The 20,829-nt window shown below is 64.6% G+C and overlaps 8 protein-coding genes across 8 annotated transcripts; 4 read left to right on the forward strand and 4 right to left on the reverse strand.

The window, feature by feature from the left end:
- Positions 1–87: 87 nt before the first annotated feature.
- EMIHUDRAFT_440832 (hypothetical protein) lies at positions 88–991 on the reverse strand. Its single transcript, XM_005788200.1, has 2 exons — positions 882–991; positions 88–793 (listed from the first exon to the last, which is right to left on the reverse strand). The coding sequence occupies exon 2, from the start codon at positions 784–786 to the stop codon at positions 169–171; it is 618 nt and encodes a 205-aa protein (XP_005788257.1). The 5' UTR covers positions 787–793; positions 882–991; the 3' UTR covers positions 88–168.
- A 1,792-nt stretch (positions 992–2,783) lies between these two features.
- Positions 2,784–4,475, forward strand: EMIHUDRAFT_110584 (hypothetical protein; the record flags this gene model as incomplete). The annotated part of the gene is made up of 2 exons (XM_005788201.1): positions 2,784–4,009; positions 4,193–4,475. The coding sequence occupies 2 exons, from the start codon at positions 2,784–2,786 to the stop codon at positions 4,473–4,475; spliced, it is 1,509 nt and encodes a 502-aa protein (XP_005788258.1).
- Positions 4,476–6,636: 2,161 nt separating this feature from the next.
- EMIHUDRAFT_423383 (hypothetical protein) lies at positions 6,637–7,425 on the forward strand. The gene is made up of 2 exons (XM_005788202.1): positions 6,637–7,094; positions 7,218–7,425. The coding sequence occupies exons 1-2, from the start codon at positions 6,713–6,715 to the stop codon at positions 7,247–7,249; spliced, it is 414 nt and encodes a 137-aa protein (XP_005788259.1). The 5' UTR covers positions 6,637–6,712; the 3' UTR covers positions 7,250–7,425.
- Positions 7,399–10,496, reverse strand: EMIHUDRAFT_467324 (hypothetical protein; the record flags this gene model as incomplete). Its single annotated transcript, XM_005788203.1, has 8 exons — positions 7,399–7,766; positions 7,884–7,934; positions 8,066–8,137; positions 8,301–8,426; positions 8,500–8,573; positions 8,659–8,816; positions 8,942–9,080; positions 9,881–10,496. The coding sequence occupies 8 exons, from the start codon at positions 10,494–10,496 to the stop codon at positions 7,677–7,679; spliced, it is 1,326 nt and encodes a 441-aa protein (XP_005788260.1). The 3' UTR covers positions 7,399–7,676.
- Positions 10,497–15,901: 5,405 nt separating this feature from the next.
- EMIHUDRAFT_423385 (peptidyl-prolyl isomerase) lies at positions 15,902–16,847 on the forward strand (the record flags this gene model as incomplete). The annotated part of the gene is made up of 5 exons (XM_005788204.1): positions 15,902–15,961; positions 16,036–16,237; positions 16,310–16,416; positions 16,517–16,638; positions 16,700–16,847. 4 exons carry the CDS (start codon positions 15,905–15,907, stop codon positions 16,616–16,618), a joined length of 468 nt encoding a protein of 155 aa, XP_005788261.1. The 3' UTR covers positions 16,619–16,638; positions 16,700–16,847.
- Positions 16,805–17,946, reverse strand: EMIHUDRAFT_440838 (hypothetical protein). The gene is made up of 3 exons (XM_005788205.1): positions 17,643–17,946; positions 16,874–17,498; positions 16,805–16,852 (listed from the first exon to the last, which is right to left on the reverse strand). The coding sequence occupies exons 1-2, from the start codon at positions 17,911–17,913 to the stop codon at positions 17,227–17,229; spliced, it is 543 nt and encodes a 180-aa protein (XP_005788262.1). The 5' UTR covers positions 17,914–17,946; the 3' UTR covers positions 16,805–16,852; positions 16,874–17,226.
- Positions 17,947–18,307: 361 nt separating this feature from the next.
- On the forward strand, positions 18,308–19,424 carry EMIHUDRAFT_440839 (hypothetical protein). Its single transcript, XM_005788206.1, has 3 exons — positions 18,308–18,478; positions 18,544–18,791; positions 18,867–19,424. The coding sequence occupies exons 1-3, from the start codon at positions 18,374–18,376 to the stop codon at positions 19,129–19,131; spliced, it is 618 nt and encodes a 205-aa protein (XP_005788263.1). The 5' UTR covers positions 18,308–18,373; the 3' UTR covers positions 19,132–19,424.
- On the reverse strand, positions 19,383–20,325 carry EMIHUDRAFT_440841 (hypothetical protein; the record flags this gene model as incomplete). Its single annotated transcript, XM_005788207.1, has 3 exons — positions 19,383–20,049; positions 20,121–20,210; positions 20,283–20,325. Coding segments are annotated over 3 exons (359 nt in total), but the record flags the coding sequence as incomplete, so codon positions are not given.
- Positions 20,326–20,829: the final 504 nt, after the last annotated feature.

Below are 20,829 nucleotides of genomic sequence, written 5' to 3' on the forward strand. Positions count from 1 at the left end.
TCCACCGTTGATGTGCTCGTGTGGGAGTGGGCCTTTTGCCTCTCCGGGCACGCTACTTGTACTGTTGCGTGTGTGCAGAAGAAGGCGTACTTTTAGAACGTCCTGTTAAATCTCTCCACTCCTTCCTTCTGACTGTCTCGCGGTCGCCAAAACGCCAAAGTTAATCTGTCAGTCCGCCGCCGCCGCATCGTCATCGTCGTCGATGAGTATCAGGTCGCGCTTGAGCCGGACGCCACAACAAAGCCAGCAGAGGTACTTGAAGGGCACCTCCTCGCCGCCCGTCTTGCGCACGTACACCCGCCGCGGCACGACTGCCTGCAGCTTGTCCGTGTCCAGCACCTCGCGCGCAAAGCCGACGTGCAGCACCGAGATGGGCAGCAGCATGACGAACGGCTTGCCTGTCGAGGCTAGCGCGCGTAGCACCGCCTCCTTCATCTCTGGCGAGGTGTAGGGCGGGTTGTCGAGGATCAGATCAACCTTTTTGAGGAACTTTGGGTTGCGCACCTGCACGAAGAAGTCCTCCCGCTTGTGGTGCACGCGCGTGAAACCGAGCTCACGCAGGTGCTCGGCGCACGCTCCGTCGTAGTAGAAGGGCATCCAGATCCGCTTCTCGCGCGCTGCCGGACCGAGCACCTCAGCTATCGCCGCCCAAGATCTCCGAGCGGTCTGCCAATCGTCGGACGCGCCAGCGCCACCGCCGAGCCGGCCCGAGGTGGTGGCCACGGGAGGGCCTCGCGTACTGCTGCCACCGGCGTCGTCTGGATCGCGACGTCGTTTCTTCGCCATTGTAGCTCTGACAACGAGGGAGCAGAGCAGGGGTGGCTCGCCAGGCACGAGGGAGCGCGCACCCACCGGGCCCGGGAAGGGTGGGGGGGGGGGACTTCGTGCTCAGTCGTGCTCGAGCGTTGTTCGCTTTGCTGCGCCTGGGGTCGGTAGGCAGGTAGGTACGTGAATGGAGACCGAGGGCACCGCACACAGCGGCAACAGTCAGAAGACCCCCCCTAGATCCGGCTAGTCGCAGACAAGAAGAAAACTTGGCGCCATGCCTGTGCAGTCCGTGTGTAACAGTGTAAGCCCTGGTGTATGGACCGGTATGTACGTGTACGTACTTTTCAGTGTATGTAGCTCTTACGTACATTCCCGGAGGAGGACTGCTGCTTTTAGCTTATTACTGGGAGAAAAGGGAGAGGGTCTCTCTCTCTACGTGTATGTATGCATCGAGGGCAAGAACAGCCAGGCTCGGACTGGACACCAACATACCGACGCGGTCCCTTTCTCCTGTGGAGGCTCCCCTCGGAGGGCGCCTCAACTTGAGTAGCGTCCTGGGTGGGTGGAGGTCCTCGGCGGGCGCTGTGAGTTTCGCCGATATCGCGCAGCAAAACGAGGTTGATCGGTGGGCGTCAGCGACGCACGCCTCGCAGCACACCAGCGCCCCTGCCGCGCCACATGCCCCTACCTGCTCCACGCAGTCCAATCCTCCCGATGGATTGCCACGCCCGCCCCGGCATTCCCGCACGCTCTCCGCGCCGCGAGCGGAGCGCCGCTCGCCAGCCTGCCCACGCCGCAACGCCCCCCACGCGCCGCTGCACAGATATGAAGCTGCTCGTTCGGCTCGTTCCCTTTGCGCTCATTGGCGTCGTCAGCGCCTTTGCAACGGGCATGGAGTGCATCGACACTCCCCCGGCGACGGTTAAGGGCGCAGCTTCCCTGCTGGAACTGGGTGGTGTGGAAAGCTGCGAAGGTTTGGCCAATATTGGCTACTGCTCCCACGCGGAGGCGAAAGAGTACTGCTGCGAGACCTGCAAGGATGCTGAGCCAGTAAGAGGGGTGAGAGGTGCCGGGACCCTTTCCGCCATTTGGGGCTGGGCCCACGCCTTCATTGGCATGGCCATCGCTTGCTTTGGCGGCCACAGCGGCGCCTGCAGCGTGTTCCTCGGCTGATGGCGGAAAGGGTCCCGTCACCCAGGACCTGCTTCTGCGACCACAGTGGGTGGCTACTGAACAGAGGGCGGCTGTGTGCGGTGAATCCAAAACCGCTCTCACATGTCTGACAGCTGGGGCAGCAGCGTCAGGGTCGCAGGGCCGGATCATGTCAAGCCTCTTGCCCGGCCGGCCGCGTGCACAACGTCGGTCTGTTTGCTGTCTGGAGCCATCGGTCGGCGGTCAGCACGACCGATCAGGTTGCCGTCCAGTTTTCTTATGGTTAGAGGGTCTATCTGTGTACTCCTCCGAGATCTTTCCAAATCTGCGCCTCTGACATAAGAGACACGGGTTCGTATACTTAGATCGGGAAGTCGGTGCTAGTGCCTAGTGGAGACTAGTGGGAGCCGGGGCCCCGTTTCCGCACTGCGGCGCGGCGCACGGACCACGGTGTGGGCCGGGGGCGGCCCCCGCCTCCCCCCAGGCCGGCCAGGGGTGTGCCGCGGAGCGGCACACTGAGGGAGCGGTCGGTCAGCGGCTGTCCTCGGCGCAGCTGATAATCGGCTCCCGCTGGCCTGGGTGCGGTGGCAGTTGCACTCCCTGAGTCCAATATTCTTTCTGGTATTTGTTGAGCCCCCCGCTTTTCTCGCCGCACGGCTTTCTTCCCCCCCCAAAACTGCCCCAAACCGCGCGATTCGATCAAACGTAAATTGCCGCCGATTTGTGCTTTTATCTCTCACCCCACACCGCACACGTCCACACGCTCAGCACAATCGTACGAGCCCCGCCCGTTCTCCCAGCATCAGAGCTGCCGGTCGGTACCGTTCGTATCGCCAGGAGCCAGCATGAATCTGTTGCTTTCTATGGCGGATCAACTCCGGTTTGACGCGCTCTCGCCGGTTACGCCCGCCCTGCACACGCCAGGCTTTGCCGCCCTGGCACGGGAGGGTGTGCTCTTCTCCCGCGCCTACTCCTCCACCCCGACCTGCGCGCCCGCGCGCGCCGCACTTCTCACGGGCCGCTCGCCCTGGGGGCATGGGCTGCTCGGAGTGGGCCCGATCGCTCTTTCATACCCGTGGGAGTTTCCACGCACGCTCGCGTCGGTGGGCTACCAGGCAGCGGTGGTTGGCAAGAACAACTTTGGCTGGAACCTGTCCGCAGGGCTCGAGGGTGGCCGGGAGCACAGTCACAGCTATCAAAGCTGGCAGATCTACGACGGCAAAACGGGCCAGCACGACCAGTACCGCGAGTATTTTGCTGAGCAAGTGGGGTACCGCCGCGACATGGCCAATGGCTCGACACCTGCAAACGTTTGCTGGCCGACTCTGGATATGAACTCGTGGCGCGGGGCGGCGTTTGCGTGCGACGAGGAGCTGCATCCGACGGCGTGGGCGGGCCGCAAGGCGGTTGCCTTCCTCCGCGCCCATCGAGACGCGGGGCGCCTAGGTCGGCCGCCCTTCCTCCTCAAGCTCTCCTTTCACCGGCCCCACTCGCCGTACGACCCGCCGCAGCGGCTGCTCGACGCGGTGCAGTACGATGCCATCCCACCTCCGGCGCGCAGCGTTGATGGGTGGTCGGCGCACTTTGCCACCTGCGACCAGCGTGGGACCGCGCACAAACCCTTTCCCGACTCGTGGTGCGGCGAGATGCCGGCCGAGGAGGAGCGGCTCGCGCGCCGCGCGTACCACGCGAGCGTGCGTTTTGTCGACGAGAAGATAAGCGCGGTGCACGAGGTTTTGCGCACTACGGGGCTGCTCGAGCGAACGTTGTGGCTCTTCCTCTCAGACCACGGCGACGGTCAGGGCGACCATTTCCATTGGCGAAAGGGATACCCTTACGAGTTTTCTGCGCACATCCCGATGCTCCTCCGCTGGCCCGAGGCGTGGCCACCCTCCCTCCCTCCCGTGCGCATTCCGCGCGGCAGCACGCTCGATGCGGTTGTTGAGCTTCGAGACGTCGCTCCCACGCTTGTCCACGCCGCGGGCATTCTTCCAGAGGCAATCGGGCCGGCTGGCATCGAAGGCAGCTCGCTGCTCTGCCTGCTGAGCGGAAATAGCACCAATGCTCCGCCCGTCAGCGGTGGCGGTTGGTGTGCAGCTGCGTGGCGCGCCTCGCTCACCCTGGAGCACTCCACGTGCAACCATAAAAGCAATCATTGGTCATGATTAGATTGCGATGAGATCACGATCGCGCCGAGATTGCAGCGAGCTCAACCAGAGAGGGGTTGCCAAGAAATGAACTCGTGGCGAGCCCTAGTTAGCTCTGTCGATAGGAGTGCGGTCGTCGACGGCGAGTCGCTTCTCAAGTACGTCTTCAACGCCCAAGATGGCAGTGAGGAGCTGTTTGACTTGCGCGCGGATCCAAAGGAGACGATAAACCTCGCGACCAAACCCGCGCATTCGCGGAGCGTTGCGCGGCTACGGGCGGCGCTCGTCAAGCAGTATCAGAGGGAGGGACGCGGCGAGGGCTGGGTCCAAATGGGCAAACTGGTGTGGCCCCGCCGCCGCCAGGCCACCGGGCAAAACTACCCGAGCCAGTCGCGGACCCGAAGATAAGGCCTCGGGGTTTCTTTTTTCCCGGAAAACACGGAAGACTACATTGTTTTGTGGTAGGTAATTCCTTTTGGGGTTAGGGACGAAGGCGAAGGACCGATTGCGGTGTGAAGGACCGCAGATTATAGGGACCGATGTGGTGTTAGCTACGAGAGAGAGAGAATTCTTGATACGAAACCACGACGACACACACCAGTCGACTCGCATCGGTTGCCTCCATGAACGGCGGAGCTATTCTCGCGCCCACACCACACCTGGCTCCAACGTGGACACGCCCATAGCTGGGGACACTACTAGGTCACGCATGGCATCACAGAAGTTTTATCTCTGGGCCCCGAAAGCCATCTCTAGCAGCGTCGTTACGCATGCGCCCTCCCCTCCTGGGCGCATTCGCCTCACGTCTCGCCAGAGCATAAGCCCTTGGCGTGTGGCGAGACGAGTTTTTCGCCATCGCAGCGAGCAGCAAGCCGCCCGCCGCAAACAGCCGGAGGCCTCGCCGCGGCACTGACTGCGCCGCGATCCCGCACCCGTCGACGCAGCTCCCCCCGCGGAAGACCGCGCGTAGCGACGTCTTGACGATCGAGATGAGCGCGCTCGAGGCTCGCCCACCTACTGCCCCTAAGAGTTGGTTATGAGTGGGCTCGGCTCCCCCCCTTGGGATCGAAGCTTCCACGACCTCACACCCAACAGCACAGGCGGGATCAGAAGGGGACTCCACACCGGACACCGCCCGGGCACAGCCCCCCTACCCGTCGGATCGCACAGAGGGCCCCCTCGGAGCAGCCCACACACAATCACGCATCGGCAGAGTTAGTGCCTGAGTCAGGCAGACAGCACAGACAAGGAGAGGAGAGAGAGAGAGGAGAGAGAGAGAGAGGAGAGAGGAGAGGGTGAGGGAGTGTGTACACGTGAGGAGTGGGGAGGGTGTCTGTGGTGGGTTGTAGTCCTACTACGTGGTTAAAACCACGCGCCCCTCAGGAGCTTAAGGTAGAGCTGAGCGTCCAAGACGCCTCGGTGCCACCCACCGGGTGAGACCATCCGGATCAATCGAGCCCGCCTCCGGCGGGCCGTCCCCGCGATGGCCCACGGTCCGCCGTCGCCTGGTTGAACCCCCTGCCTCCCGGTTGACCCCCCGGTCCCCGTACTCGACCATGAAATAAACTCAAAGTCCACCACAGCCACCAGCCTCCACCTCCACCGTCGAGCCGCGATCGCTGCCGCCCGCGACGCCGCCCGCCGCGTCAGATCGCCGCGACGCGCGCACCGAGTCGAGTCGGAGAGCCGCACCGCATCAGCACCAGCATCTGCACCACCAGCAGCAGCAGCAGCACCACCACCACCACCCGAGAGAGAAGCGCACCTGCCCGACGCCGCCCGCCGCGTCAGACGCTCGCGACGCGCGCGTCGAGCCCAGTCGCACAGCCGCGCCGCGCCAACAGCAGCATCGGCACCAGCAGCAGCAGCACCACCACCACCATCAGCAACAGAGACAGGCAGTGCAGGCGCAGAGGCGCTCGCAGAGCGGCGCTCAGCGCCGCGCACGCCACGCTGCGGACCGTCGGACGAGCGCACCGTACGTCGGCGGCGAGCCGCGTCGCCAGCCGTCTCGCGAGAGAGCGGCGCCGCCGCGTGCACGCAGCAGCCGCCGCGGCAGAGGCGAGCCGCGGCGACGTCCGCACTAACGGATAACGGCCATTGGCGGTTTCTCTCTCTCTCTCTCTCTCTCTCTCTCTCTCTCTCTGTTAGCTACGCCACCGTCTACCGCGTGCGACATGCGGTCGCCGGCATCGAGCGAGCAACGTGTTCGACAGAGCGGCTTGCTGTGCGGACGGGCTTCTTGTGGCTCTCGTCGAGAGCGTTTTGCGTCCCGGCGGGTGGGAGAGCATGTGTCGTATGATGTGTCACTGTGTGCGCGTCATTTCAGTCTTGATAATAAGCACGGTCGATCCGTCAAAGGACAAAGCGATACACTCATTCCTATCACGCTGGAGGGCTGGCACGGAGCTCTGTGCCGGCACACAGGAAGAGCCGTGCTGCTAGAGGAGCTCGATGGGGAGCGAGAGGAACCGCCAAAGGTGCTCACGGAGGTTTCGAACTCCGCCATGACTCCGCTCGCCATAAATTCTTTTTATTTCGGTTGCTCGCGGTTTGCTGGGTGGCAGTCCAGCTCCTACAAGCGTGGGGCATCACACACGCGCGTCACGATTGTCGTGCGGGCCCTCGCTTGCCCCGCTTGCAAAATGGTGCGTCGGACGATCAAGCACAATCCCGCCTTTGGCGTCGAGTGCGACTGCTGTCCGCCAGGCGGACTGTCCTTTCTCCCCGCACACGCAAAGCTGCAGAACCAGGTTATCCCAGCACGGCTGGCGCCGGCGCAGCGCGTCGCATTCCTCATGGGAGCCTCGAACACGTCGGCGCCGCGCCTGGCGGAGGAATGCGTGCGGCCACTGCGGTGCCTCCCTCTCGAGGCGATCCGGCGCATTTTTGAGCTCTGCGAGGAGAGGAGAGCATTGCCGCTCGCGCGGCGGCCGCCGCCGAGGCTAAAGCCTGCTGCGCCGCGGCACGGCGGCCTCGGGCCACGGAATCCACGCGACCCACTCGTCGCCGACGACATCGGGCTCGGTGCGCGCGCACTCGCACAAACAACCGCACACCCAGCACACGCGTGCCCCCGGCCCCAGAAGGTTGTGAGTTCTTCTCTCCAACACTCTGCCCATTACAATCGTTGTCTCCCCGGACACGCAGGCGCTCTGTCATTACAGTGCGGGCCGTGCTGAGTATCTTGGACGCGCTTGCTGCATTGTCCGGCACGGCGGCCGCGCTCACCGGAACCATAGAGCACCGGACACGTGCCGCCCCGCGCAATGTACGCGCACGTCAGTCATGTACCTCTGCGTCCTCGGGGAATTGCAGACAACCGCGTGATCGTGTGGAAATAAATAGACGCAAAAAAGAAGCCCGCGGCGCGGCCGGCACCCTCCAACGTGTGCCCCGCGCGAGAAAACGACTCATCCCCGCGCCGTGTAGGACCCGCGGTCACATCGCGTGGCGTCATCGGACATATATCGCGCGGCAAGGGGGCTAGAGCCAATAGGGGAAGGCAGGCCGGCGCCAACCCACGACTCGAGCGGCTCCCCGGCGCACACAGTCCACGCTCCTCGCCGGTGCCCACGGCGCGGGGCCTTCACTCCTCGGCGTGTCCTCTCAGTGGAAGAGGCCCGAGGCCGTCTCGCCGCCGTGCGGTGGCAGGAGGGGCGTCGCATTGAAGGCGGCGGCGTGCCACGGCACAAAGACCTGTTTGGGAGGGCGAGGTGGAAAGAGGAGAGGGTGGAAGAGGAGTGGTGGGAAGAGGCGGGGTGGGAAGAGGCGGGGTGGGAAGGGGGAGGGGGGGGGGAGGGGGGGGGGAGCGACCTGCTCCATCCATGGACGCTTCGCGGGCGGGACAAACGAGAAGAAGTTTGCCTGCCGGCGAGGCCAGAGGGCATAGGGCGGGGCGCGAAATTGGGGGGGAGGGGTGCGGGTACCCCCGCAGCCCCGGAAAAAAGGTCCCAAAAAATGAGGAAAGGACGTAGCTAGCGGCGGCTCAACCCCGCCTTGGTGACGCGGCGCGACCCCCCCTTCTCCGCAGCCTTGCGCGCCACGTCGGGCCGCTGCCGCGCCGACGCCTCGTGGGGGGGGGGGGGGGGCGGCCACGCGTGACACGCGCCTCTTCGCACCTCTGCCCGTGAGTCAACCCGCGGATGAGCGCGGCGCCTCGTTGAGCACGCCAGCCAAGTACGCGTACACACGCCCACTAACTACTTCGAGCTAGTCAACTCCTTCCTCAACCTCGTTGAGCACGCCAGCGAGGTACGAGTACACGCGCGGCAGCGACAGCTCCGCGGCCAGCTGCTGCCCGCGCGCCGCGAGGCACTCGCCTCGCTCCGGCGCCGCCTCGAGCCCATGGAGCGCCACCTGCGTCCCAACCGCAAACTGCAGCTTAACAACTCAGCGCTGCCACCGAACGCCGCTCGCCCCTCAGCGCCGCCTGCAGCCGCTCGCACACGTTGCTCGCCGTCGCAGGCACGAAGAGGAACGTCTCGCCCTCGAGGAGCAGAGGGCCTACGCCCCTCGGCTGACATCTCGCGCACATCTCAGCGAACCTCCCCTCCCCCCCCCCCCCCCCGAAACAGGGAGCGCAGCGCGCCCGAGAAGTCAAAGTGCTCAAACGCGTGCGGCGGCTGCACGCCGCCCGACGGCGCAGCACCAGCAGCGCCGGCAGCGCCAGAGGGCCTCCGGCGGGGCATCCGGCCGAGGAAGATGTTGACGGAGCCGCAAGCGAGCTGGTGCTTGAAGTGCTCGAGCCTGGGGGTCCGGGTGGAAGTTGGAAGGGGGGTGGGGGGGGGGGGGGGGTTGAGGGTGGCGGCGGCAGCCTCGAGGGGGCGCTGAGTGGATGGTGGATACAGTCTCGGGTGCTCTGGCGCTGTCACCAGTCGGAGATGCCGGGCAAATGGAGGATGTACTTGTAGCGGCACTGCTCCTCGAGCGGCGTCCACCCTCGCGGCTTGATGGAGCACGGCTCGCGCCACTTGCCTGCCTCCGCGCCGCCGGCTGGTGAGGAGAGGCCGGCTGCAGCGTGACGGAGAGAGCACGAGACTCGTGGGATGGCACAGATACTACTACCAAGTGCTGCTGCCAAGTGCTGCTGCCAAGTGCTGCTGCCAAGTGCTGCTGCCAAGTGCTGCTGCCAAGTGCTGCTGCCAAGTGCTGCTGCCAAGTGCTGCTGCCAAGTGCTGCTGCCAAGTGCTGCTGCCAAGTGCTGCTGCCAAGTGCTGCTGCCAAGTGCTGCTGCCAAGTGCTGCTGCCAAGTGCTGCTGCCAAGTGCTGCTGCCAAGTGCTGCTGCCAATGCTGCTGCCAAATGCTGCTGCCAAGTGCTGCTGCCAAGTGCTGCTGCCAAGTGCTGCTGCCAAGTGCTGCTGCCAAGTGCTGCTGCCAAGTGCTGCTGCCAAGTGCTGCTGCCAAGTGCTGCTGCCAAGTGCTGCTGCCAAGTGCTGCTGCCAAGTGCTGCTGCCAAGTGCTGCTGCCAAGTGCTGCTGCCAAGTGCTGCTGCCAAGTGCTGCTGCCAAGTGCTGCTGCCAAGTGCTGCTGCCAAGTGCTGCTGCCAAGTGCTGCTGCCAAGTGCTGCTGCCAAGTGCCGACTCATGGGTGGACGGGTGCCTCGAGCCTGCGAGAGTCGCGCCCGCGCCGGGCGGGCAGCGCCACGCCAAGTCGTGCATCTCCTCCTTGTCAGGCATCCGGTGCACAAGCCGGTGGCCAAAGGTTCGCGCCGCGCAGTGCTGGAAAGCCTCGCGCAGCGGGTTCGTCGGAGAGCCCACCCAGATCATCTCGTCGCGCTTCGCAGCTAGCCCGACGCCGCCACCGCCCGCACCGCCCACACCACCGCCCGCCGCGCCGCCGCCGCCCGCGTCGCCGCCCGCGCCGCCGCCCGCGCCGCCGCCGACCGTCGAAGCGAGCCAGGCCTCCCAGGGCGGGATCTGCGCGTAGGGCAGGCCCCAGAAGGTGTAGTCGGGCAGCGGGATGTCGGCGTGCGCCGCGCTCGTGGTGTACGAGAAGGCGAGGGGCGGGCCGTGGTCGGTGCGGCCGCCGAGCCGCTGGCTCAGCGGGGTGCCCGGCTTGTCTCTGCAGTTGACCGGGATGTCCACGTCGGCGACCGGGTGCCTCTCGAGCGTCTCGAGCAGTGCCCACGCGAGGATGGGCGACCGCCGGAGGACGCAGCCAAAGGTGTTGTGCTTTAGGTCCGGGTAGTAGAGCGCGCCGCCCACGACCTGGAAGCGCGTGCGGCCCCAGCTGACGAGCGAGTCGTACGTCTCCTGCATGTGCCGAGCGCTGACCGAGCGGTGTGGCCAGTGGCGGAGGAAGTGGCCCGGGAGCTCGCTGATGCTGTCGCGCGTGCGGGACCGATTGAGCGGCTCGCAGCCGTTTGCCGCCGTGGGCTCGGACCGCCGCAGCCGCTTCTTCCACCGACCGCGCCGCTTGGCGGGCATGCTGTAGGCGCGATAAAAAGAATTCGAGGTGGTTCGTTGGGGCGCCCAAAAGTTGCCACGCGACCGAGGAAGAAGTGACAAGGGAAAGAATGACGAGAGTGGGACGACCGCGAGGTGGCATGAAGGTTGCAGCGAGAATCGGAGAGAGACTGCGAAGAGAGATAGGAAGAGGCTGGGAAGAGGCGGACGCCCAAGGGTGGGCGGCGGCTAGCGCATCACACCCCTCTCCTTAAAACCCCCTGTGTGGTGGCGGCGTGCCGTCCTCCCATCCCTCCCTTGGGGTGTCTGTTTTCTTTCTTTTCAAAAGTTGCCACGAGAAAAACCCCTCGAAACGGCTGACACCAAGCCATCCCTCGTTTGGGTTGTCTGTTTTCTGTCTTTCTTTCTTTTCCCATGCTAAGAAAAGGAACGGCGCCAGCCGCCACATCCTTCGACCAGCCTCTAGCTACAAGTAGGTAGGGGAGGAGGGGAGGCGACATGGTCGCGGACAACCGCTGTAAATGCGCCTCTTGCCACTCTCGGATCTGCTGATCGTTCTTCCACGATCCTTCCTCTGGGGACTCTGTCCTTCTCCCACCCTCGCGGTGTGCTGCTTTTGGCTAAAAAAATCTTTTGCGGGGTCGCCCGCCGTGACAACTTAGTTCCCGCGACGGCCAGTTCCCCCCTCACTAGTGGTCGCTTTGCCACCACAGGTATGGCAGTGGGCCTCTCGAGACCACCGTCGTCGAAATTCATTGTGGCCGTCGCGCTGACGCTCTGCACCCTCCCCTTCAAGAAACCGAGTACATGCTGCTCCTCCGTCGTTGCCGAGGCCTCGCCTCACTAGCGCCAACCGTGCGCTTGCTTCACCGCCACCGGCAAGGCGATTGCCAAAAGCCGACGTCTCCGGCATGGACTGCGTGTGTTGCGGCTACGGTTCTGGGCAGCGTCGTTGGCGGATGTGCCGCCTTTGGACTCGTGGGCGGCGGCTGGCTCGAAGAGAGGTTTGGCCGCTGCCGCAACGCAGAGCCGCCGCCAGTGGCGCTAAGCCTCGAGCGCTTCGGCGAACGACCGATCGAATGGCAATTCTGTCTGGGTCTGTACCGCCTGGAGCAGCGCGAGGTCAACGGGCAGCCGTGCTGGCGGCACATTGAGGAGCCGCGCCTGTCCCTCTCTCGAGCTCCGTATGGGAACGGCTGGTTTTGTCAACTTCACGACGAGCTGGGCAGGTCGCGTGGCATTTTGCGCCTTCGCGAGAACAAGTCGTCGCCTGCTGGCAGCTGTGCCGCACAGTGGGAGCAGGACTTGGGCGGCGAAGTGGGGTGGGTGCCGGCGGACGTGCATTGTGTTTCGCTCGACGAGGGCGAGTTTGGGGCTGCCAAGGAGCGTGCGAGTCACGAGCGAGAATCGGCACGTCGATTGGCCCCGGCCGGCCTCAGGCTGGAAGGCGCATGCAAGCAAACCCTCGCGCTGGGTGTGTACGAGAAGTCCAGCCAGCGGACGGTGTGCGGCAGGGCGGCGTGGCAGCACACGGAGCGACCCACGCTATGGCTGGCTTACACCGGCCTCGGCTCTTGGAACGTGCAAACCGAAGATGTGCTCGGCCAGCCGAAGGGCTTGCTTCTTTTGCGAGACGCACGGTGCGCAGACCCGTCAGAGAGCTGGCGCGCCTGGCAGTACCCCAAGGTTCTACCAAGTCCAAAGAGATCGCCGGTATTATTCGCATCAGTGCTAGCAAGTCTCGCTGGGAGGAGGTCCCCGACACGCGTTGCGTGGAGTTGGCCGCTCAAGAACTGGCAATGGTCAAGGCGGAACAGGCCGCTGCCACCGCTAGGACAACCGCAAGAGCCAAACGCGCCCTCAATACAAACTCGCCTCGCTAGATAGAGGACTCCGCTCTCTGGCATCGATCGAGGAGAGCGCTGCCACACGCCGCGAGGAGAGGCCCTGAGCCGTGCAAGAATAGATTATCGCTATCGGCGGCCCGGCCCGTTTCGACTGCTAAGCCTAAGGGCTGTTGTTTTCTTGCTTTATCACAGCAAGCAAGCGAACGAACGAACGAACGAAGCTGTGTGTGGCGCTGTGGCGCGGCATGTTTTTGTACTGATTGAATTGCCTGACTGACAGAGTGAGCTCCAAACTCAGCTCACTCAACGGCGCCAACATTCACAGGGTTGCGTATATCATGGTGGATGAACACACCAGTCAGTGAGGGAGGGCGAGACGATCGAGGGGTCCCGTACCATGCGGAACCGACCCTATCCAGTGCTCAAGTGCTCTCATGGTGGATGTCCGAGACACGCGCTGCCAAGTTTGGGCGTTTTGGCAGCCGGAACGTCCGACACTACGATTTGCGCTTGCTTTTCCAGCCAGCAGCCGGGCACAACCACAACGATGTTCTTCGCGCTCGCCTCCACGCTCGGAGCGCCCGTCACTCCCTCCACGCTCGGAGCGCCCGTCACTCCGTCCGACGAGCTGAGCGCCCGCCAGCTGACAGCGGTTGCGCCAAAGGTCGTGTACGGCAACGACGACCGACGAGACTGGCACGAGCTGGACTCCAGCGACTCCGATGACGCCCTCGCGCTTGGCCTCCTCGAGAACTCCATCATGGCGCACATCTTTCGATCGGACCTTGGCAGCCCCGACTCGGACGGCGTGTACCGCGTCCTTGACGACTACCCGGACTCCTTTCGACTTGGGCCAGCGCGCAATATGTGCCCGAACCAGAAGTTCCTGCAGCACCCGCGGCTATCCTACTGCTCGGCCACGCTGGTCGGCAACAGCCATGTCATAACGGCTGCGCACTGCGTGTGGAACCAGATGCTATGCGACGACGCTGCATTCGTCTTCAACTACTACGTCACAGGCTACGACGACAACGGGAACCCCAAATTCCCAGCAATCACGCGCGACGACGTTTTCTTTTGCAAGTCGGTCAGCACCAACTACAGGGAGGACTCGTCTGGGTACTCAAGCGGCACCGACATTGCGTACATCACGCTGGACAGGGCTGTCCCCGGCCGCACCCCGGCCAGCTATCACAAGACGCTGGTTCGGACCACGCCGCGCCAGAAGCTGCTCATGGTCGGCTTTCCGGACGGCCTTCCAGCCAAGGTGGAGGCTGGCGGCAAGGTCACCGACATCGGGGCGGATACAGGCTTTGAGTCCTTTCTCGCCTCGACCGACGCGTTCGGAGGCAACTCTGGCAGCGGCGTCTTCGACGAGGACGGGACGATGATTGGCGTCCTTGTGCGTGGGGCGACAGACTACGTCCAGAGTGGCGGGTGCACTGTTGTCAACGAGCTCCCAAACTCTGACGGTGGAGAAGGCATCATCTACGTCGACCGCGTCGTCAGCCTTACGAACCCAGTGCCGCCCCCGTCGTCGAGCCCGAGCCCGGGCAGGTCATGTGAGGCCGCGCTGTCGATTGACGCGTCAAGCGCATTCTCGGTGCACATCGCCGATACCTCGCTCGGCGTGGGCCCGTCCAGCTACGACGCCTCGCTCTGCCTTGACACCGCATTCGGAGGAGCAGGACCAGTCTTCTGGATCAAGCTTGATGGCGTGCGTCCGGGCAACGAGCTTGACCTGACCACCTGCGGCTTCGACACCGACCTCTCAGTCTTTGAAGGCTCGTGCAGCAGCCTCTCGATGGCGGCGTGCGACGGCGACTCTGGCTCGTGCAGCGTCGACTACGGCTCCTCCATCGACGACTTTGTGCCCAAGGCGGATACGCAGTACTACATCGTTGTGGGTGGATACGGGGGTGAGTCGGGCGCCGCAACGCTGACCGGCACCTACTCCTCGACAGATCCCGAGCCGCCGAACCCAACCTCGAAGCGCTACGTCGAGTGCGGCCGCCGGAACAGGTGCTCCGAGGAGCCCAAATGGGCCGACGTCGACGAGAAGCACGAGGTGCGCTGCTGTGCTGACGAGCGGATCTCAAACTCCTGGAAGAAGAATGACGGGTGCTCGGTGTGGGGGGAGTCGAACGGTGGCTTTGCTTGCGCCCACCGGAAGACGTTCGTCGAGGCCAGTTCCATCTGCGAACTTGCGGGTGCCCGCCTGTGCTCTGCCGCAGAGCTCGCAGCTGGTTGCGCGGCGGGCACGGGCTGTGGCCACGATTCTGACCTTGTCTGGAGCAGCGACGAGGAGCCGTCGTCGGCGCCGCCGTCGACATCCATCTCGCCGCCGCCCCCACCCTCTCCGAAGCCCTCTCCACCGCCGCCGCCGTCGGCGTCCTCCTCGCCGCCGCCGTCCTCCTCACCGCGGCCTCCCCCCTCACCGCCGCCGCCCCCCTCACCGCCGCCGCCCCCCTCGCCGCCGCCGCCCCCCTCGCCGCTGCTCTCGCCACCGGGCGTGTGTGTCGACGATCCCAACTGTCCGCACCTCAACGACGGCGACTGCGACGACGGCGGGCCGGGCTCTGACTACGACATCTGCGACTTTGGAGGCGACTGCTCCGATTGTGGAACGCGAGCACCCGTGGAAATGCGGTGGGTCGAGTGCGGCCGTGCCGGGAGGTGCAGCAATAATGAGCCGTCTCGATGGGCGGACTCGTCAGAGACGCACGAGGTGCGCTGCTGCTCCGACTCGCCCATCGACGGTTGGACAAAGCGTGGGGACAGCTGCCCGTGGGCGGAGTCGGACCGCGGCATGGATGGCTGCCACAGTGACAAGACCTTTGCCGAGGCGGAAGCCGTCTGTGAGGCTGCCGGTGCTCGCCTCTGCACCAAGGAGGAGCTGGAGGGGAACTGCACCCGCGGCACCGGCTGCGGCCACGATGGGGAGTTGATCTGGTCGTCAACGATGCAGCCCTAGCAGCGGCCCTGGGCATCCTTCAGGTGAGGTCCCCCTCGGCTGGGGCTGCCTGGCACATCTTATATATTGGGCATGCAGCGCTGGCGTTGTGGGGCGCCGCACAAAAGGACACATGGTGGGGATGTGTTCACTATCTGTTTACTATGAGTAATATGAGAACGAGTTCCATAGAGAGGCATCCGTGATAAGTGCGGATCGAGGCTCGTAGCCGTCTCGCGGCTAATTCTTTATTGTGAGCCGGTGTGTGTGCCAGTCCGCGCCAGTCCGCGCCCTTGTCGTGCCAGTGTGCTGTGATTTCGCGAAGAATTCTTTATTTCCACGATGTCCTCAGTGCGCCGCTCCAGCCTCGTCTGCCTCCTCGGCCTCGTGGCAGTCACGAACGGCCTGAAGCTGGGCGCGCGCGCGTCGCGTACGCGGAGCGCGGCGATCATGCAGTTTGACTTTCTGAAGAATATGATGCCAAAGCAGCGACCGACGGTGTGCGCCTCTCTCGGCCCTCCTCCTGTCCTGACACAACCTCTCTCAGCCCTCCTCCTCTCCTCGCATAAGCAGCGCCGCTGCGCCTTTCCTCGCAGGACGCCGACGTGACTACCACCGTCTACTTTGACATGTCCATCGGCGGCGAGCCCGCGGGCCGCATCGAGATGGGCCTCTTCGGTGGAGCGGTGTGCCTCCGCCATCGTCGCCCTCGCCACCAAAGTTCTCTCTCGCGCGATCTCTTGCCACCACCCGACGCCAGGTACCCAAGACGGCGGAGAACTTCCGCGCGCTCTGCACCGGCGAGAAGGGCTTTGGCTACGCCGACTCGCCGTTCCACCGCGTGATCCCGGGCTTCATGTGCCAGGGCGGCGACTTTACGAACGAGAATGGGACCGGCGGGAAGTCCATCTACGGGACCAAGTTTGAGGATGAGAACTTCGACCTCGGACACGGCGGCCCAGGTGGCGGCAGCTTGTCACATCCTCGAATTCGCCGCGCCTCCTAGTACCTCACCCTGCCCTTTTGTGCCCCAGGCACCCTCTCGATGGCCAACGCGGGCCCAAACACAAACGGCTCCCAGTTCTTCATCTGCACCTCCGACACCTCCTTTCTCGACGGCAAGCACTGCGTGTTTGGAAAGGCGCGGCCGCCTCTCCAAACTAGTTGCCCGCCGCCACCGGCCCGGCCCGCCGCCAGATGGCTCGCCGCCGCCGCCACCGGCTCGCCGCCGCCCGTCCCAGGTTACTTCAGGCATGGACGTGGTGAAGAGGATCGAGAAGGAGGGCTCGCAGAGCGGAGCGACGCGCCGCCCGGTCCGCGTCGCCGCGTGCGGCGAGGTGTGACTCTAGGGGAGGAATGTACGGCTCTGTCTCTAACAGCAAACACCAAACTGAGGGCCGCGCGGCCGCGTGCGCGGCGCCCACCGCCCAGCCCCGCAGGCATGGCCGCAGGGCGCAGCGGCCAGCGCCCAAAGCCGCCACGAGAGCACGAGCAGGATCTACTTTGTGCGAATGTCCATGGAGCATGCGAGCATGGCATACGTTTTACTATTAGTTCATGTGTGCGTCACAACACAACTGTCCGTGGAACTCACACACAACTCTCGACGCATCTCAGTGTGATCAAACAGATCCCCATCAACGACAACCGCCCAAAAACACACAGGCGGGCCACACAACGTAGCGCTCTCAGACCCATCGGAGCAGAAACACAGTCATCAAAGCGAAGCATGGCTACATGTACAGAGCAGCGCTGGGGGGAGGCGGCTTATGCCGCGCTCCGCGTTCGCCGAAGAGAAGCCGGGCCAGGAGCAGAGCCTCCCTCCTGCCGCCTGCTCCTCGCACCGGCTCCGGCCTGTCCTCCTCTCGCCGCCCAGCCGGGGCGAGGCTGCGGCGGGCCGGAAGTGCGTGCAGCGGGCGGCCATGCGGGCGAGTGGGGGCCAGCTCGGCCTCTAGTTCGCCTTTCCGTCGCCGAGCGGTGCGGCGGCGGCGGCTGCCTGCTCATAGACGAAGTCATACTCGAGCGAGTTGGCCTTGCCGAGCGAGGTTGGCACGACCTGCCCGACCAGCGCCGTCGCGGGGCCGTTGCCCTTCCCGTCGCCGAACGGCGTCGCGCGCGCGGCGGCCGAGTTATAAACAAACTCCTGCTCCAGCGCCGGGTAGGCGACCTGCGCGGGCATCGCCGGCTTGGCGGGCGCGTCTGGCGAGTTGCCCTTGCCGTCGCCTAGGGGAAGGAGGGAGATGCGTTTCCCTCTCAGGTGTGAGCCGTCTGGCCACCGCGCAAATGATCACGGAGATTGGTGGTGCCGGGTGTCGCGCGGCAGTCTCGGTGTGCATGTCAGTTCTGTCCATCGAGTATGTTACGCACCGAGCGGCTTGGCGTTGGCACCCGCCGACTCGTACACGAGCGTGCTCGCCCACGACCGCTTCGGATAGGCAGGAGCAGGGGTCTGCCTGTCAAATTTCATGTCGCCCTTTCCATAGCCCGCCGGCTTGGCGTTGGAGCCAGCCTGCTCGTAGACGAATTTGTACTCGAGGCTATTCATCGACACGACGGGAGCGCGTGCCGATGCGGGGCTGCTCAGCCGCGCGTGGTTGTGCATCGTGAACGCGAGCGAGGTAGAGAAGAGGCTCACCATTGTTTTGGAAGGCTTGTGGGATGGGAAGCGATGCGAAGGAGGGGCACACTTCGCCGACCGATTACGAATGAGCCGTAACGATCTGCGCTGCACTTGAGCACTTGAGCACTGGATAGGGTCGATTCCGCATGGTACATGACCCCTGCTGCTGTTACCTCCGGTCCACACGGGTACTCCCGTGCTAGGACAACAAGGAAGGCCCCACGGTACACGGCGTCTCCACACTAGGCGAGTCACACATGTGTCGGGATTGGGATCAAAGCGCTGACTGAGAGTCATGAATGAATGTATGTATGTGCATGTTGTCATGCGAGACGCTCCCGGCGGAGCGACTCATTCATCTTGGCTTGGGTCTGCTGCGCGCTGCTCCGGGGGAGCTTTGCTTTGTGGTGCGGTCGCTGTGGCCTCTGCGAGGAAGAGGAAGCCGAAAGACTTCTACTGACTGGAAATCGTCGCCGAAATGGACAGGTACGCGGCTGCGCTCAGTGCGAAGTTCTCCCCCGAGTGCATGTGCCTGCAGGACGTGAGCGACGGGCATACACGGCAAGGCTTCGCCGACGGAAGGGTGAAGAAAACGCGAACAACCAATTACTCCTTGTCTCTACACATTACCTGCCCTTGCCACGCTAGGCGCTCGACGCGGAGGGCTTGGAGATTCTCCTGCTCCTCGTCAGTTCCGCCTTTGAGGACCTAGCAGCGCTGCAGCGGCAGCAGGCTCCGTCCTGCCTTTCTCTGTGTCACCTCTGGAGAGCAGCGCTCAGCCGCTGGACCCTCCGGCCCCTCTCCCCTCCCGGCCATCCTCACCCCCCGAAGCAGGCGGTCAATGACATCCTCGGCCCAGACCTGCGAAGTGGCAAAATTCACTCGATTCAGATGCGGTGGCGACTCCACACAACACACCGATCTCTGACACTCACTCCTCCGCCTTCCACACAGAGCCGCCCTCCCATCAGGTGCTGGACGCCGGCGCAGTGGCAGAAGAAGGGCCGCCCAACAACGCTGCGGTCCGGCGTCCCTTGCGCGCTCATCGCCCTCTCCGAGTCTCCGCTCCTCTCCCTCCCGGCGGCATCCCCCGCCGCCGGCCTCGCCGGGCCGCCTGTGTGCTCGCTGCCGCCATCAAAGGTGTCATCCGAGCCGAGCCTGCCGACGTGGAAGCTGCCGCCAAAGATGGTTGAGCACCAGCAGCTCTGCGAGTGTGGCGGTGGCGCGGTCTCGTGAGGCGGCGTGCCTACTTGGCCGGGTTTTGCGTGTTTTGAGGACTTGTGCGCGTGGCTGATGCTAGCGGCTGATGTGGCGTCAGGTGTGTATGTGGTGTGGAGGGAACGTCTGCATGGACATGGTTGGGAGGCTACACGGGCGACACGAGGGTCCTCGCGCTATCGCTCTCGATCCTCTCTCTCCGCGTGGTCTGTGATTGTGTTTTTTTTGCGCGTCATGTGTGTGTGTCGTCCGCCCAAACTCTTGATGATGTGTTGAACCATTTCTAACTCACAACTTTCTAGTCTCTCTCTATATATAAAGCAATGCAATCTCCGCTCATCCTAACATAAGTGGACGTCGACTCCACCGACGTGCGACGAGACGTGTGTGCGCCCACGGCGCGCGCACCGGGGCCCACGTACACGCTCTCTCCGACGTCCGAGACCGCGAGAGCGAGACGCGCGAGGTCGATCACAGCATGCGCTCCAATCGCTGGTTCGACTCGTTGCGCCTCGGGTGTGCGCCTCTCGCCGCACACCGGATTCCTGCTCGCACGACCGTGTCGACGCTCGCGACGCGCGCCCGGCAAGAGGCTACTCGACTCTCTCTCTCTCTCTCTCTCTCTCTCTCTCTCGCACCGCTCGCTCGCCCCTTGCGTGGGTCCGAGCTTACTACACTAACGCCTCTTGTGTGGCGGGCGGGTGCGCCTCTCACGCCCCTCTCACCGGAGGGTGTCGGGGAGGACGGCCTGCTGCTGGTTGGCGAGGAGCACGTCCCCCATGGAGGGCGTCCTGGAGAGGCCCGACGCTGTCGCAGCCTCCGAGAGCGCGTCCTCGTCCTCGCGCGGGTCCTTGCCCTCCGCCTTGGCCTTGAGGCCCTTGCCGGCGGAGGTGAGGACCACGACCCGCGGCGACTTGGCCACCGCCTCGCCCTCTCCTACAGACGCAGAGAAGGCGCGTGGCTGGTCGTGCTGGATGGGCGCTTGCCCGCTGCTCGCCGCCCTCCGCCTGCGCTCCTCCGCCCCTCCTCCTTGCGCCTCGCCGCCGCGTCCTGCTCGCGCCTGGCGGCGCCGCGGCGCTCGTACTGCATCAGCCGGCCTGCGGCGGCACCGAGGGGTGGTGGAGAGGGAGCGACGGCCACCCCTAGCCCTCTGAGAGATCGGCTCTCGCCAATGTGCCACGAGAGGAGCGGGTGCAGCAGCGCCGCGACGACGAAGCCGCCGCCGACGATGAGAGCGATGTGCGACACGTCGCCGGCCGCGTGCGTGAAGCGGGCGCCCCACTGAGTGATCCTCTGCGCGTGCTGGCCGAGGACGGTCGCGGCGAGGCCGAGCGCGCCGACCACCGCCGCAGCGTGGTGCGGCGGCAGCGCCGTCAGCTGGAGCGCAAAGCCGAGGACGAAGCAGATAAACTAGGAGTTGGGTCGGGGTGCGCGCGTGTGGGGCCGTGGGTGGCAGAGGGGCGGGAGGCGGGAGGTGGACGATGGAGGGTGGAGGGTGGAGGCACTCGCACCTGCACGAAGCGCGGATCGCCGCGCTTGCGGTAGACGAAGGCGAGGTTGACCACGGAGAGGGCGAGGTTGGGCAGGAGGGCGACGAGGTCGACCTTCGCGTGCAGAAAGTAATAGGCGACGACCGCGTTGGCGGCATAGGCGGTCGCGTTGAAGGCGAAGGAGAAGGTGGTGGCCGAGATGAAGCCATGGAACTTGAGCGTCTGG

This window comes from Emiliania huxleyi (genome assembly GCF_000372725.1).
Source record: "Emiliania huxleyi CCMP1516 chromosome Unknown EMIHUscaffold_137, whole genome shotgun sequence".
NCBI lineage: Eukaryota > Haptophyta > Isochrysidales > Noelaerhabdaceae > Emiliania > Emiliania huxleyi.